The 16,411-nt window shown below is 47.5% G+C and overlaps 1 protein-coding gene across 2 annotated transcripts in view; it reads right to left on the reverse strand.

Moving 5' to 3' along the window:
* The window catches only part of UCK2 (uridine-cytidine kinase 2), a 76,109-nt gene that overhangs the window by 14,114 nt on the left and 45,584 nt on the right, over positions 1-16,411 (reverse strand). For both annotated transcript variants that reach the window (XM_058702154.1, XM_058702155.1), the window contains exons 2-3: positions 4,459-4,618; positions 3,574-3,670 (exon numbers count right to left, since the gene is read on the reverse strand). In XM_058702154.1, coding sequence (XP_058558137.1) covers positions 3,574-3,670; positions 4,459-4,618 — 257 coding nt within the window. The remainder of the gene's footprint in view (positions 1-3,573; positions 3,671-4,458; positions 4,619-16,411) is intronic.

Raw genomic sequence — 16,411 nt, forward strand, 5'->3', positions numbered from 1 at the left:
AGAGACAGACAGAAGCAGATGCGATTCCTTCTTTTCTCCGGAGGCGTCTGGGGGAATGCTCTCGTGCACGGGCATTTATGGAACCTAACCCAGAGCTTTCGGAGCTTTCACAAACAGAACGTCACAGTTTTCTCCCAACAACCCTACCCCTTCCCCGCTGTCCTGAGGCAACTGGAGAGGAGAGAAAGGGCCGGCAGGGAGGGAGGGAGGGAGGGAGGGAGGCAAAAAGGAAGTTGTAAAGAGAGGAGTGGGGAGGAAGCATCTCCAGGGAAGGAAAGACTCCCGAGCTCTGTGGGGTCAGCCCCTACAGCTAGCAGCAGCACCGTGGCATGGCATGGCATGGTGTGGCCGTGGCCGTGGCCGTGGCCGTGCGTCAGGGCCTGTGGGGTCCAGGGCTGCAGGGCGCTGCTCCCTCCCCCTCATCACTGATGCAGGGGTCCTGCATCACCACCTACCCCACAGGGCTGGGTAGCCCAAGGCAGATATTAGCAAATAGAGGGCTTTTCAAAACCAAGGCGGGCGGGGCGGGTTCTATTGCCAAAAGCGATAAAGGGAGGCTGTGGGCCGAGCTGCGCCTTGCCTGCATTTTCAGAGCATTTCTTACCATCTGACTCTGTCCTTACCACCCTACGCTGCACTGTCACCTACTGCCTCTTGCTCCAAAGTCACTGAGAGGGAAGTCATGATTACCACCGCAAGGTTTACTCCTCACGCGGGCATTGGTGAATAAAACCGAATAAAGCATTATTTTTTAAGTTCCTTAAGACGATACGTCCATCGGGGCACCTGGGTGGCTCAGTCCCTTAAGCGTCTGGCTCTTGGTTTCGGCTCAGGTCATGACCTCACGGTTGGTGAGATCGAGCCCCGACGGGCTCCATGCTGACTGTGCGAAGCCTGCTGGGGATTTTCTCTCTCTCCCTCTCTCTCTGCTCCCCCTCCTCCGCTCATGCTCACTGGCTCGCACGCTCTCTCTCAAAATAAAGAAAGAAAGAAAACTAAAAACAAAACCAAAAAAAGCCAATAGGGGCGCCTGGGTGGCTCAGTTGGTTAAGCATCCAGCTCTTGGTTACAGCTCAGGTCATGACCTCACAGTTTCGAGGGTTCGAGCCCCGCATCGAGCTCTGCGCTGGCAGTGTGGAGCCTGCTTGGGAATCTCCATCTTCCTCTGCCCCTCCCCCACTCACGTTGTCACCGTCCCTCTCAAAATAAATAAACTTTATATAAAAGAGAAAGGACAAGAGGTTTATCTGTGCAAACACAGGGAAGCCAGCAGCTACCAACGCAAGAGGATGCACTGAACTTCCTTCCCATAAACACTCCTCGATTCCTTCTTAGCTCAGACCCTTGGGTTCCTGTCTAATTTCCAAGGCAGGCACTGTTAGAACAATGCCAAAGTGGCAAAATGTGGGGTGTAAATGACAGCAATAAAGGACCAGGTGAGTAAGGTCAGAAGATATTCTCTTAGAACAGTGATAGAACTCCAGATTTTTGTTTTGTTTTGGTTTTTTTTTGAGAGAGAGAGAGAGAGAGAGAGAGAGAGAGAGAGAGAGAGAGAACACAAGATGGGGGGAACGGGCAGAGAGAAAATCTTAAGCAGGCTCTGCGCTTAGTGTGGACCTAGGTGCCGGGCTTGATCCCATGACCCTAGGATCATGACCTGAGCCGAAATCAAGAGGCAGACACTCAACTGGGGACTGAGTCACCAGGCGCCTCAGGATGGGCTTTTAATTATAGAAATATTTGGCCATCAACAGATGAATGTACAGATGTGATTTATACATACAATGGAATATTACTCGGCCATCAAAAAGAATGAAATCTTGCCATTTGCAACAACATGGATTGAACTAGAGTGTATTGTGCTGAGCGAAATTAGTCAGAGAAAGACAAAAAAAATGTTTTCACTCATATGTGGAATTTAAGATAAAAAACAGAGAACATAAGGGAAAAGAAGCAAAAATATAAAAACAGAGAGGGAGACAAACCATAACAGACTCTTAAATACACAGAACAAACTAAGGGTTGCTGGCGGGGTGCTGAGTGGGGGATGGGCTAAATGGGGGAGGGGCATTAAGGAGGGCACTTGTTGGGATGAGCACTGGGTGTTCTATGTGGGGGATAAATCACTGGATTCTACTCCTGAAATCATTATTGCACCATATGGTAACTACCTTGGACTTAAATTTTAAAAAATAAAATAAACTACATTAAACAAAAGAAAATTATAGAAATACGTGGTAGTAAAAGATGAAATCTAATTTCCCATTTAAAAAAAAAAAAAAAAAAAACAAACTCCACCCAAGGGGCACTCAGTCAGTTAAGTGCCTGACTTTGGCTCAGGTCATGATCTCGTGGTTCATGGGTTCAAGCCCCGCGTCAGGCTCTGTGCTGACAGCTCGGAGCCTAGAGCCTGCTTCGGATTCTGCGTCTCCCTCTCTCTCAGTCCCTCCCCTGCTCATGCTCCTCTCTCTCTCTCTCTCTCTCTCTCTCTCAAAAATGAATAAATGTTAAAAAATAAATAAATAAATAAATAATTCCACTGGAGAGAACGAAGTCAAGGAATCAAGAAGAAGGCGGAATGATAACCAGGTGGGAGAAGCCTTCAAAAGAGCAAAGGGCTGAAAACAACACTTACTGAGCAATTTGTAGCCCAGAATATGGAGCGACTACGTGCGGCTGATACGCCAGTCAGAAGTTTAGCGTCTGCCTGGGAAGTCCTGAGTGAGCAGAGTCCCTGGAGGCTCGAAGGAATTGGGGGGGGGGGGGGGGGGTCTGGCCAGGAGCCCCCTGCAACCACGCAGAGGGAAGGAAGACAGGATGGAGGTCAAGCCACACTCCTCCATTCCTAATCAGGAGCACAAACACAGAGCCGCGGAAGGGACAGGACTGAGAAGCTCTCCTGAGAGTCCAGTGTCCCATCTCTGGTGACCTCAGCGCCCTCACACCTGTCTGCACGGTCCAATTCAAAGTAAACCAGGAGAGAAGAAAGAACAGTTTCCTTTGTTCTTCTTCCTGTGTCCTCTGCCCAGCCCCTTTACATCTTATTCCAGGAACAGCAGCTCAGGGATGTGAATCAGGACAAATACGTAGCCCCTCACCTGAGGGGTGAATTCGTGAACTTGTCCCTTCAGAGTTAGCAAATCGTGATAAGCAGACAGTCCCAGGAAGCGCTGGGTAAAGTCCCCAAGCCGTGCCCACCCACGCACATGCTAACAGGCTGCAGTGGGTACCACATAGGGGAGGACCCTGGCTGCAACTTGACAAACGGGAATGTTTGGGGAACTACAAGAAATAACGCCCAGGGGCGCCTGGGTGGCGCGGTCGGTTAAGCGTCCGACTTCAGCCAGGTCACGATCTCGCGGTCCGTGAGTTCGAGCCCCGCGTCGGGCTCTGGGCCGATGGCTCGGAGCCTGGAGCCTGCTTCCGATTCTGTGTCTCCCTCTCTCTCTGCCCCTCCCCCGTTCATGCTCTGTCTCCCTCTGTCCCAAAAATAAATAAAAAACGTTGAAAAAAAAAATTTAATAATAAAAAAAAAAAAAAGAAATAACGCCCAGCCCAGAGCAGGTCACTTACCGGGAATGAGAGACAAAATCATACACGGGAATCTGTACTGTTTTCCCTTCGGTGATTTCTTTGAGTGTTTTGAAGATGAGTTCATTGTCAAAGGCATCTGAAGGAAACCAAACTGTTAAAATGTTTCTCGATTTTAAAACGATTTCTCCTATAATCTTACACATGTATTTCATGTATGTATATCACACCCTAGAGGAGCATATACACCCACCCCAAAAAGCCAGATCTCTACCCAAAGCAGAAGGCAAACTCCCTGTGACTCAAAATAGAACACATGAATGAGTTCTGAGACCCTGCTTTTTTTCTACCTTTCTATCCCACCCTTGGCTTCAGACCTCACTCTCCTCCAAGTTCAGCTGCTGCCTTGGGCACTGGCATAAGTTAACCTGGAAAGCATACTTGCGACACGGGGAGGCAACAGGTTTTGATTCCAATGGTTACAAGGACCCAAACCAGTTAAAGGGCAATGTGCTGATCTGGGACCATCAGGGCAAAAATCACTCTGTCAGACATCCTGGACCCTCCTTAGTCCTTTCTGCCAGTGAGTTTCACACCATGCCATGCTGGCACGTGTGCGCGGGTGGGGAGGAGGGTGTGCATGGGCTTCAGGTCAGAGGAGGCAGATGTGTTTGTGCTAGCCTGTGTCTGGCCAACCTCAAATAACAGACTCCTATGGAGTCACCCTCGTTCAGATGCAGATTCAATCAGTATTTACAAAGTCATGCAATGTGTGATGTGTTTCAAAATGCCTTCTTTAATATGAGCCCCATCATAACCCCGCAAGGTATTTAGTAATCCTCCCTTTTACAGGTGGAAGCAGGTTCCAAGAGGTTAAACAACTCCCTCAGTGAACCAGCACACACACACCTTCAACTCCTGACTCACCCGGGTGATCAAAATTGAACTGGCCCTTCAAGGCTTTGGCCTTCTGCTCCGAAGTGAGGACACGGTAGAAGCTATCCTGGCTCAGGATAACCACCTGCTTCTGGCGACAGTCCACCTCATTCTGTCCCAGGAGCTGCACAATCTTAGCACAAACGGAAGACTGGAGGAGAGAACAGAACACCAAGGATTAAAGGGGAGTGCAGAGTCACTAACTCATGAACATGCCTTAAGCAAGGCCTTCTGGAAGGAAAACTCCAAAGGCTGCCATCTTGTATGATGGATTAGACGGTTAAAGGAGAGAGACAGCCTGCTGAGAGGGAAGTTTGGAGGTCCCAAAGTCTCTTCCTCCCTTTCCTAAATGTGAGCAGTAAGGGAGATGATTCATTTTCAGAAATACCAAAAAAAGCTGTGCTGTTTAGTTAACGGTAGGTTTACAACCTATTGGAAATATGTGCGAATCCCGACAACAATGGGTATCCAACCCTTAGACACTTCACTTCCTGGTTCTTCTTTCCCTCTCTGTTTGCAGGCTTATTTTCACAGGCCATACAATGAGCATGCACCAAAGAACAAAGGGAGGAGGGGCTGAAAGTCTCTGGGTCACCACAGGGAATGTACATTGTTACAATCAGACAACTTCTTGCCTTACGTGGGCATAGGGGACTTCCGGGTCAGTTGTAACCTCTGTAGTACTCAGCCAATGAGGAACCAGGGGAGGGACTTGCCTCTGTAGTACTCAGCCAATGAGGAACCAAGGGAGGGACTTACACGCTAGGAGATAAACTATCTGCTGTAACTGCTTGTCCATCAGACACCTGCTCTTGCAAAACAATGATTGAAGCCTCGCTTCACTGTGCTCCGAGTCTCCGCGTCCCTCCTTTGATTGGGTCGGTGGGCTCGTTTTTCACACTAAACACAGCTTACTACTCTCAGGTGTCTTCAGGGACAGCAGCAGAGAGGAGGGCAGTCATTTCTACCTCTTCTTCCGTAAAGTCTTTTCTAAAGCCACTAATAAAAACGAACGCAAATTTATTTATCCCTGCTTGTGCCCTGGCACAGATACACAAAACAGACAGCAGAAAGTTGAAAGAGAGCACACTGATGATGCGCAACGGCCTCCTGAAGTGATGGCACGTCCATGTAGAAATCAAAACCGCAACCAGAGAACGTGGCCAGTTAGCAGTAGGGCCAAGGTCGTGGCTTTCAGCCCACTTCGGTGGGTTACTCTTGCTCTAGTGCATAGCCGTGGACTTGTTCACACTCACGGTGGAGGCTTCTTCACAGATGTTTGCCACTACTTACGGACTGGAGTGACATGGGACACAAAACATCACCAACACCTAAAACACTGGGGTATGCCAGCTCAGAATGGGGGAGCCAGAAGGAAATCAAACCTACATGCTTTGTGTTGTGTGGCTTGCAAGACACAAATCTACCTGTGACATTGTCACTGGTAATAAGAGACAAGTATTTAGTCCTCCTATTTCTGGCCAAGAGTTCCTAAAACCCCTGCATTTCCTAAGGGAAGAGCAGCAGGCGACAAGTGTCTATGTTATGTTAATGAGGTAGCCTTTGGAAAGCACCAAAGGATAGGGGCTGGTTGCCGGGGGAACCAAGCACGTGATTAGCAGGTTAGAACTTTCAATCCCACCACCCTGACCTCCAGGGAGAGGAGAGCAGAGAGGAGAGGGGCTGGAGGCTCAGTCAATGGCCAACACCAAGGACAGAATCAGTCATGCCTATGTAATGAAACTCCATACAAACCCAAGTGGATGGGGTTTGGTGAGCTTCCTGCTTGGTGAACACGTGGGAGTGCGGGGAGAGTGGCACACTCAGAGAGCACTGAAGCTGCACTCTTGTTCCACACCTCGCCCTGTGCAAGCATCTCCGCCACCTGGCTGTTCCTGAGTGACATCCTTTTATAACAGACTGGTAACCCTGGAAGTAAAATGTCTGGGTTCTGTGAGCTGCTCTAGCAAATTAATCAAACCCAAGGAGGGGGCCGGTGGAACCTTCGATCCATGGCCAGTCAGCCAGGAGCACAGGGGACAACCTGGGCTGTCCACTGATGCCTGAAGTCAGGGCAGAGGGGGTGGAGGGCGGTCTTGCAGGGCTGAGCCCTTAACCTGTGGGACATGATGCTGTCTCCAGGCAGACAGTGTCAGAGTTACTGAGGTGAGGGGGCGCCTGGGGGGCTCAGCTGATTAAAGATCCGACTCTCGATTTCAGGTCAGGTCCTGGTCTCCCGGTTCGTGAGTTTGAGCCCCATGTCAGGCTCTGCATTGACAGTGCTGAACCTGCTTGGGATTCTCTATGTCCCGCTCTCTGCCCCTCCCCTGCTCCCAAACTCTCTCTCTCTCTCAAAATAAACATTTTAAAAAATTTAAAAAAGACTTATTGAGGTGAATTCTCAGATACCCTGCTGGTGTCCCAGAATTGCTTATTGATGTGGGGAAGCCCCTCCCCCCACACACAATGGAGTTGGAATTGGGTATAGAACCTAATATCTACCTTTTCCCCTCCAATAATACATACACTTCATAAACAGAAAAGCATAAGAAGCACTTTCCAAAGAATGAGGCAGTGAAGGACAGTATTTACCAAATAGCTCATTTCTTTTTTTCCATTTTATACAGAGATTAATTTAAAGGTAAGAATGTCGGGGTGCCTGGGTGGCTCAGTCGGTTAAGCGTCCAACTTTGGCTCAGGTCCTGATCTCACGGCTGGTGGGTTCCAGCCCCACGTCGGGCTCTGTGCTGACAGCTCAGAGCCTGGAGCCTGCTTCGGATTCTGTGTCTCCCTCTCTCTCTGCCCCTCCTCTGCTCACACCCTGTCTCTCTCTTTCTCTCAAAAATAAACATTAAAAAATTAAAATAAAAATGAGAACGTCTACATTACCAAAAAAGCCTGCAAGCCATAGCCACGCCCCCTTCTGGAGTTGGCTGACCTAATTACAAGAGATGAAAAAAGTGGCATAGAGATTTCTTGGGTTCGGGCTTGGGAGCTTCACTAATGAACCTATTTTACCAACTGGCTTTAACAAGGTAAAACAGGAAAACTATAAAAAGTTACATTTCTCATAAGCTATGCATTTGATTTGTACAAGCATAAGGGGAACCGGCCATTCCTGTTGCCCTAGTCAATCCACGTGAAACTGTTTTGCACAATATTTCCTGTTGGACAAATTGTAACACACAACCAAATAAGGATCTTTAGGGGCACCTGGGTGGCTCAGTCGGTTAAGCGTCTGACTTCAGCTCAGGTCATGATCTCGCAGTTCGTGGGTTCGAGTCCCGTGTCGGGCTCTGTGCTGACGGCTCAGACCCTGGAGCCTGCTTCACATTCAGTGTCTCCCTCTCTCTCCACCCCTCCCCTGCTTGTGCTCGCTCGCTCTCTCTCTCTAAAATAAATAACTATTTTTTAAAAATTAAAAAAACATAAGGATCTTTGAGAGAACAATATTTTGATAATTCTTAATTATTTGAGAACTACTTTACTTTTCTGACAACTTTGCACATTAATAGAAAAGCATTTAAAACAGGTTTTGTGGAACAGGAGCTATGTCAGCAAAAAGAAAAAATCATAGAGAGGTAAAACTTGCACATGACTTAAGCTAGATTCAAAAATGAAAATATCACAAGAGAATCAAAGGCTCTAAACAATTATAAACTATATGTTATTACACAGGTATGAGCCCATAATTTCCTTTCCCTAACTTCCATCTGGTTCTTACATCCTAAGGCTAAGGGGGGCCCGGGGGGGGGGGGGGGGGGTGGTGGTAAAACCTACACCTACAGCTTTTATTAGTAGATAGAATTACTTTTGCAAGTCCAAAGAACAAAAATGAAAAGAGGGATTCATGGGACCAGATATATTTAACATATCTGGTGATTCAAATCATGGCACTTTTTATTTATAGTTAAAACCCACTAAATGTTTTTTAAAATACGAAGAGTAATCTCTCTTCTACCAAAAAAAGTATATATAAAGAAGTTACATTGCCTAATTTTACAGGTAAACAATCATTTCCCTTAACCCAGGTACAACCTAGAACAAATGGATGTAACCCCAATAAAATCAGGTTAATGGGGGGCGCCTGGGTGGCGCAGTCGGTTAAGCGTCCGACTTCAGCCAGGTCACGATCTCGCGGTCCGTGAGTTCGAGCCCCGCGTCGGGCTCTGGGCTGATGGCTCGGAGCCTGGAGCCTGTTTCCGATTCTGTGTCTCCCTCTCTCTCTGCCCCTTCCCCGTTCATGCTCTGTCTCTCTCTCTGTCCCAAAAATAAATTAAAAACGTTGAAAAAAATTAAAAAAAAAAAAAAATCAGGTTAATGGGCACATCTAGAAAGCCAGTGTTTACAACGACTCCTCATCAAGGATAAAATATGGCTGTTTTGGTGCACAGCTACATGTCCTAGGCTCCATGCTTTTTCATGGCCCTGTTTGGCGACCCTACTTGCCAAAGTACTTGCCTACCTTTATTTAAGTCACATCCTAGGCCAAGTGCTCCATCACAATCACCTCTGTAAATCACAAGTACTATCCTTCAAGGACATGGGAAGCTGGTGAAAAGACTTGGCTACAGTCCTGGTTCTTTTCTTCCCCTCAACCTAAAAGGTAGTCAGAAGTCCCAAGGCAGAAATCCTAAACACCACTGCATGCACCAGCACAGAAACACTTGCCTCTAGGTTGATCTAGATTTTCCTAGGACGGTAAAACCTTGGTTTGCGAGTGTAATTCATCCGGAAACATGCTTGTAATCCAAAGCACTTGTATTATCAAAGCGAATTGCAAGAACCCTTGGCTCAGTGGGGATCATGTGGCATTCGGCATCGTGTACTACTCGTACTGCAAGACATCACTTGTTTATCAAATTAAAATTGATGAGAAATGTCGGGACGCCTGTGTGGCTCAGTCAGTGAAGCGTCGGACTCTTGATTTCAGCTCGTGTCATAATCTCACAGTTCTGGAGTTCGAGCCCTACATGGGGCTCTGCACTGACAATGTGGAGACTGCTTGGGATTCTCTCTCTGCCCCTCCCCTGTTTGCACTCACTCACACACACTCTCTCTCTCTCTCTCAATGAATGAAAAAAACATTTTAAAAAGATTATTAGAAATGTTTGCTTGAACACTCACAGAACAAGTTACTCGCAACCCTAGGTTTTACTGTATTTTCTTCCTTGTGGAACTTATTTAAAATGGCCCTTAGAGGGGCACCTGGGTGGCTCAGTCAGTTAAGGTCCGACTTCGGCTCAGGTCATGATCTCACAGTTCATGAGTTCGAGCTCCACGTCGGGCTCTGTGCTGACAGCTCAGAGCCTGGAGCCTGCTTCGGGTTCTGTGTCTCCTCTGTCTGTCCTGTGCCTCCCCTGCTCATGCTGTCTCTCTCTCAAAAATAAATAAACATTTTTTTAAAACGGCCCCTAAAAACCCTAGGCAGCTGTTGAATCAGGGGCAGCAGGTACACAGGAGTTCCTTACAGTTTTCCTCTACTTGTGGATGGCTTTGAATTTGCGCACAGAGGCTTCACTTTGCCAGGAGTGAGTGGTCTTTGCCTTATTTAAGGTCCTCTTCTTATGTCTCTTTCATTTTAACGCCCCTTTCCCCTAACCCTGCCTTCTTCGACAGGACAAAATGAATTGCGAGGTGTCTCATTCCCTCGAGAAAAGAAATAGTTCATTAATGATGAGCGTTGGAGACGGTGGTGAGCTTACAGAAAGCTAAAGGTGGGCGAGGACACAACGCCGGGCTAACATTTAAAATCATTACAGTCACAGAAAGACAGATACTGCAGGATCCCATTTATAGGAGGTATCTAGAGTAGTCAAATTCACAGAAACTAAGTAGAATAGAGGCCGTGGGGGGGGGGGGGCTGGGGGGAGGGGGAATTGGGGAGTCAGTTGTTCAATGGATATAGTTTCACTTTTACATGAGGAAAACTTCTGGAGATTCGTTACCCACAGATGGGACTACACCGAATACTAATATGGCTAAGGCAGTAAATTTTATGAAACAGGTATGTTACCACAATCATTATGCGCAATCATTATTATTAATTAGAACAAGAGCAAAACGGGCGGTTTCTTCTTTACTGGTACTAGGCTCAGTATTTGGAAACCATCTCATTTACTTATTACAACCCTAGGTGACAGAAATTATTATCACATGCACTCCACGGACGTGAAGACGCGTGGGAAACAAAGACAGAAGGAAGTGGTAGCCAAAATTAAATTTTCTTATAATCTGCAAGCCAGCCACTGACAAATACTTGAGACAGGCAGAGTGTAACATTCCTCCAGGATCTCTCAACTGTCTTAATGTTAATGCTTTGCTAGAGGAAGAAACCGCCTTAGCTTGACAACTGCTAGGCCTCCAGGAAACTTCCCTCGCCTTTACCTCCCGCCCAGATCCCAAGTATAGAATCAGTCACTGCTCACAATCCTGGGACAGCTCTTCCTGCCCATGGGTCCTGTCCCTGTGCTTTAATAAAACCACCTTTTGCACCAAAGACATCTTCAAGAATTCTTTCTTGGACATTGGCTCCAAACTCCAACATTCTCTACATCAACAGGTTATATGACTTGCCCAGGGCATGGGTAGTGGAGTCAGGATGCAATCAGCCCAACCGGTCTAACCCAGAGCTCACCCTCTTACTGACTGGCACCCTCTCAGGCAAACAGACTTTGCCCACGGGAGCCAGAGCGGAGCTTAATTTTCCATGGTCTCTCCAGATTCAGCGCAATGTATCCAGAATATATTTGGCTCTTGCCACTTCTAGCATATTATTTTAAAGGTGAATAAGCTAGCCAGCTAGTGGGTTGCTGTCTGAATACAAAGTGAAGGTCAACATGAGGTTATCTTTAGAAAAGGGGGTGGGGGAGGAATATATATTTGTTTATATAATAATCGGTAAAGGGGATGTACAATTTCTTCACTTGAATGGCATTTTGAAGACCTCATTCCCTGTAATTCCATTACAACAAGATGTTGATATCTTATCTCTTTTTTTATCTAATGAGGAACCTGAAGCTTACAGAATCCATCAAGCTAAATGCCTTGCTCAAGGTCACAGAGCTGCATCTCAAATCTCAGGTCTTCTAACTTCAAATGCCCAATTCTTTTCACTCTTCGAGAACCAAAGCCCCGACACTCTCCATAAACGTACGTACTCTACCTTCAGAGAACAGTGATGGGGGCAGGGAACTCGTTAGAAATAGAGGACAGTTCTGTCCCGCCGCATCATTAAAGTCCACATAATGGTAAATTTCATAGAATTTCAGATAACTACAGGCAGGCAAGTGATATATGTATCGAAAAGAAGCCAAAAGTACGTACACACACACAACTGTTCTCGAGATTTAGAACCTAAACTTGGAGTCTGTTCAAAACAGTCTAGCTGTTTAGAAGCCAGGAACTAGGAGAGCCCCAAAGGCTGTGTAATTCTGAGAGCAGGCCAACACTGGACCCGCTGATCCGGCCAGTTCACCAGATGTGAACAGTGTGCTCGACTCTTAGAGAGACAGACTTCCCATTCGGGAAGCCCCGGGAGCAAGCAGGCAACACGCCATTCCAGCTGGCCGGTTCCAGCTGAGAGGCCACAGGTTCCTTGTACTACCATGGGAAGGATTATTTCTCTAAAAAAGGATTCTTGTGGAGAGAGTGGCTCAGACAGCCCAGACACCATCTAACTGCTATTTCTAGCGTGCGTGTTTGTTCAACACACAGACACACATCTAATTCTTCAGGTCTTCTGTCCAGTTCCGACATTGCCGAATAAGTAAAAGAAACAAACCAAACAGGACGGCTGAACTCTGGGTCGATTCTTTGTCAAGAACTCGCCATCTCAACCCTTATAGCTGCTGGGAAGGTGGACAGAGACGAGCCAGAAAGCTCAGAGTAATGTTAACTCACACCGAGGAGTTTGTGAGTTTCTGATTTAGATCTTTGTGCGTGTGTGTGTGTGTGTGTGTGTGTGTGTGTGTGGTGATGATGGAGGGGGTGGTAGTAATTATATTATGGCTAGCAGAACCCATTTGTAATGCATGGGTACTGGGGCCATCCAGGACGCCAAGACTGGATGTGTCTTCATGCTGGGTGCGTCCCCGGAGGAATGGGCTAGTATTTCGCACGGGCGACTTTACAGAACACAAAGGGACAGGCTGCCCTGCATTTAGGAATCCCATCAAGGTGCCTGCCCCACTCTCAGTAAGCTGCTTCAGAATCGGACAGAGGGCTGTTGAGATGGAGAAAAGCCTAGTAACCACCCGAGCCAGGGCTTAAAAGAGCCAGCCAGCTCCAGGTGAAGTGAGTGGACTCCTCAAGTCCCAGCCTTAAGAATGGGATGTGGACGTCAGATAACAACCTGCTTCGAACCTGCCACCACTATTAGCTAATCGAGCAAGAAGGCCAGATGCTTATTAGCCTCTTCGAGCAGGCGGACCCCCTCGAGCTCCTTCCCTCGGGGACTGTTCGCAGGTCACCCCAGTTACTCTTGCTGGCAGCCTTCTGTCACTACCATGAAGTCAGAAATACACTGCTAACTTACATGGTGTCCACACGGCCCTCAGACATGACCTCACTCCTTTGGGGGCAGGGGTTTCTCCCCCCACAGTGCTGAAGCTCTAATTTACGGGCATGAGGGAACCAAAATGCCAGTGGTTTGGCCTGGATAAGATAAAACACATCTCAGGGGCGCCTGGGTGGCTCAGTCGGTTGAGTGTCTGACTTCAGCTCAGGTCATGATCTCACAGTTCGTGAGTTCGAGCCCCGCGTCAGGCTCTGTGCTGACAGCTCGGAGCCTGGAGCCTCTTTCAGATTCTGTGTCTCCCCCTCTCTGCCCCTTCCCTGCTCACGCTCCGTCTCTCTGTCTCTCAAAACTGAATAAACGTTAAAAAAATTTTCTTTTAAAGATAAAACACAGCTCACACATGCTGACTTGACTCCCAGCCCAACCGCATGGTAGCAACAGGGAGGGGTTTCTCAACGCTCCCTGGTAATATCCATAAGGCCATCCAGTCTTGGGGTCCTGGATGGCCCCAGTACCCATGCATTACAAGTGGGTTCTCCTAGCTAGGATACAATTACTACCACCTATCACCGCCCCCCACCAAAAACACACATACACACACACACACATTTAAACCAGAAACTCACTGAATTGCTATGTAATAAAAAGGTCTTAGATACCAAAAAGCAGCCACAGGTCAATCTAATGTACAACCCCTGGAGCACAGAGATCACCTGTGACTCAGCGTTTACTCCCTGAGTCTGGCAGGACTTGGGGGGGCAGGGGGAGGGGGTGCTCACTCGAATGTGTATCACAGTTACCACAGAAAATCTCTGAATTTATCAAGCAGACCTCTTCTTCCTTCAGAGCTGGAGTTTCTAAAAGCATAACATGCCCTGCTCATTCTTTGCACCAGCCTCAATTCTGTAAAGGACATAACGCACTCTGGCACAGACCAGCTAGCTGCACACCCAAATCTCAGTCCCTGAGTTTTAGCTGGACACATGGCCCTGATTCCCAGCAGCTTCCCTCGCGACTGTTGGGTGATTGTGCTAAGTTCGAACCAATTCAATGAGCAGAAGTGTGAAGCAGGAGCTTCCTGGAATCTCCTTTAAAGCATCAGGGTCCCTCTTGACTCTCCTTCCTGTTGGCTGGAATGAAGACTGGACAGCTGGAGCATAAGCAGCCACTTTGTAGCACTGAGGCCACACCGACTAAAGGTAGTGGATCAGCTAAATAAAGGAGTCCCAGACTCAAATTGCAGAACTGAGAGGATGGAGGGGGGAGATCAATCATCTTGTTTAAACCCTGTCATTTATGGCTTTCTGTCATCTCCAGCTGAAATGACCCTAATACTGACGTCCACCCCCACATACCCAGTATACCTCTGTGTAAATGTTCTCCAGAGAGCTGGGGTAATCCTCCCATCCTGGGCCATGAGGCTGCCTTATTCATCACAGGAGCCACAAACATCTCATCACCCAAGTCCATGTGAGTTTTAAAAGGTGGAGTGAGGACCACTTGCCTGACCAATGTGCCCAGACCACTGGGCAGCTCTCTGCCACCTGCCAGCATCTATGTGTCTGCCCTGATGTGTGAGGGCAGAATTCAACATCTCCCCACTTTTCAGTACTTGTTTGTGCTGCAGGCTGAGCTATCCACAGAGGAAGCAGTACCCAGGAGGCAGAAACCCAAATTATAAACAGTACCAGGTAAGAAATTCTCCACAATAGAAGCTCTCAGCTTTAATTCCCGATCCTTCCGCTGGAGCTGCAAAGGTAGTTTCGCCTAGAAAAAAACCCAGGTATTCGACTGCGTGAGAAAAATTCTGGTTGATCAACAGTCACCAAAATAAACATGTTCCCAAGACCTTTCGGTGCCCTGTCCATCTCATTAAGCCCCATTCCTAGGAAAGACTCGTTTTAAGGACTCACCTCTGGGTTCATAAAATTACATGTTTGGCCCTGCTCTCCTGAAGTCATGAGCTCTTACTGACAAAGCCCATCGATGAGCACTTACTATCCGCTTAAATGCTTTAGAATCCACTGGGGGAGGGAAGCCCTTCAGCTAACACTTAACAGCTGCACAAAACGCACCAAATGCAACTGTTCTAAGGACTTTATAGATACTCCCTTATTTAATCTTCAAACCAGCCTTAGAAGGCTGGTGTTCTCATTACCTCCATTTACATAGCAGCAGATGGGCACAGGGTAGGCAGGTTACACAACTAGCCTAAGATCAAACAGCTAGGAAGCAGCTGAGACGGTCTTCAGGCTTCAAACTCAGGCAGGCTGGCCTCAGGATACACGCTCTTAACCGGAACACATACTGCCTTGCCTTGCCACACCAGAGGCGGAATCCTTTTCTGTTCCCAAGGGCCACAATGACCTTACCCACGCAGGTATAGCACCAACAAAAATCACAATAAACAAGAGCTGCCAGGAACACGATGCTCTCAGCAAGGCTCTGCAATTTAGTCCCTGCGGGCTCTGTAAAGCACAGGCTTCCTTAGAAGTTCATTTTTCTAGGGCGTCTGGGTGGCTCAGTCGTTTGAGTGTCCAACTTTGGGTCAGGTCATGATCTCACGGTTCAGGAGTTCGAGCCCTGCGTTGGGCTCTCTGCTGTAGGCGCACAGCCTGCTTTGAACCCTCTGTCCCCCCTCTCCTTGCCCTTCCCCTGCTCATACACGCTCTCTCAATAAATAAATAAAACATTAAAAAAAAAAAAAAGAGGTTAATTTTTCTGATAAATATTTTACTAGGAAGAGGGCAAGACAAATCACCTCTGATCCCCTACGATTCATTCTTTGGGAGAAAATGGTATTTAAGTACAAGCCAATGGAGGCCAGACTGATGCTCTGCAAAAAAGGTGAGCCCATACAGATGTTTTCGAGCAGAAGTGAGCAAAGTCTTTAAAACCTCACTACATGACGGGGCGCCTGGGTGGCTCAGGTGGCTGAGCGTCCAACTTCGGCTCAGGTCACAATCTTGTTTTCACGAGTTCGGGCCCCGTGTCGGGCTCTGTGCTGACAGCTCGAGCCTGGAGCCTGCTTCGGGTTCTGTGTCTCCCTCTCTCTCTGCCCCTGCTCCTCCCCTGCTCGTGCTCTGTCTCTCTCTCTCTCTTTCAAAAACAGAATGGAAACGTTAAGGAAAAAAAAAAAAAAAAAGAGTTGTGAACTATGAAATTAATCCAAGTTTAAAAAAAAAAAAAAACCTTCTTAATAAATAAAACCTTGCCACATGAAAACAGGTGCATGCACACTGGCGTGTTATGAGCTGGCAAACCCCTGATTCAGAATCAGTACAGAGAAAGGGTCATAAATTCCTACCCTCTTACCGGGTACCAAACTTACAGTGAGATCAGTGAGGGTTACAGGAATAGGAGTGTGTACGTGGAAAAGAGAATCCAGACTGGAGTGCACACCAGGGCTACGACCATGTAAGAAAC

The sequence above is a fragment of the Neofelis nebulosa genome, chromosome 15 (genome assembly GCF_028018385.1).
Source record: "Neofelis nebulosa isolate mNeoNeb1 chromosome 15, mNeoNeb1.pri, whole genome shotgun sequence".
NCBI classification, from domain to species: domain Eukaryota; kingdom Metazoa; phylum Chordata; class Mammalia; order Carnivora; family Felidae; genus Neofelis; species Neofelis nebulosa.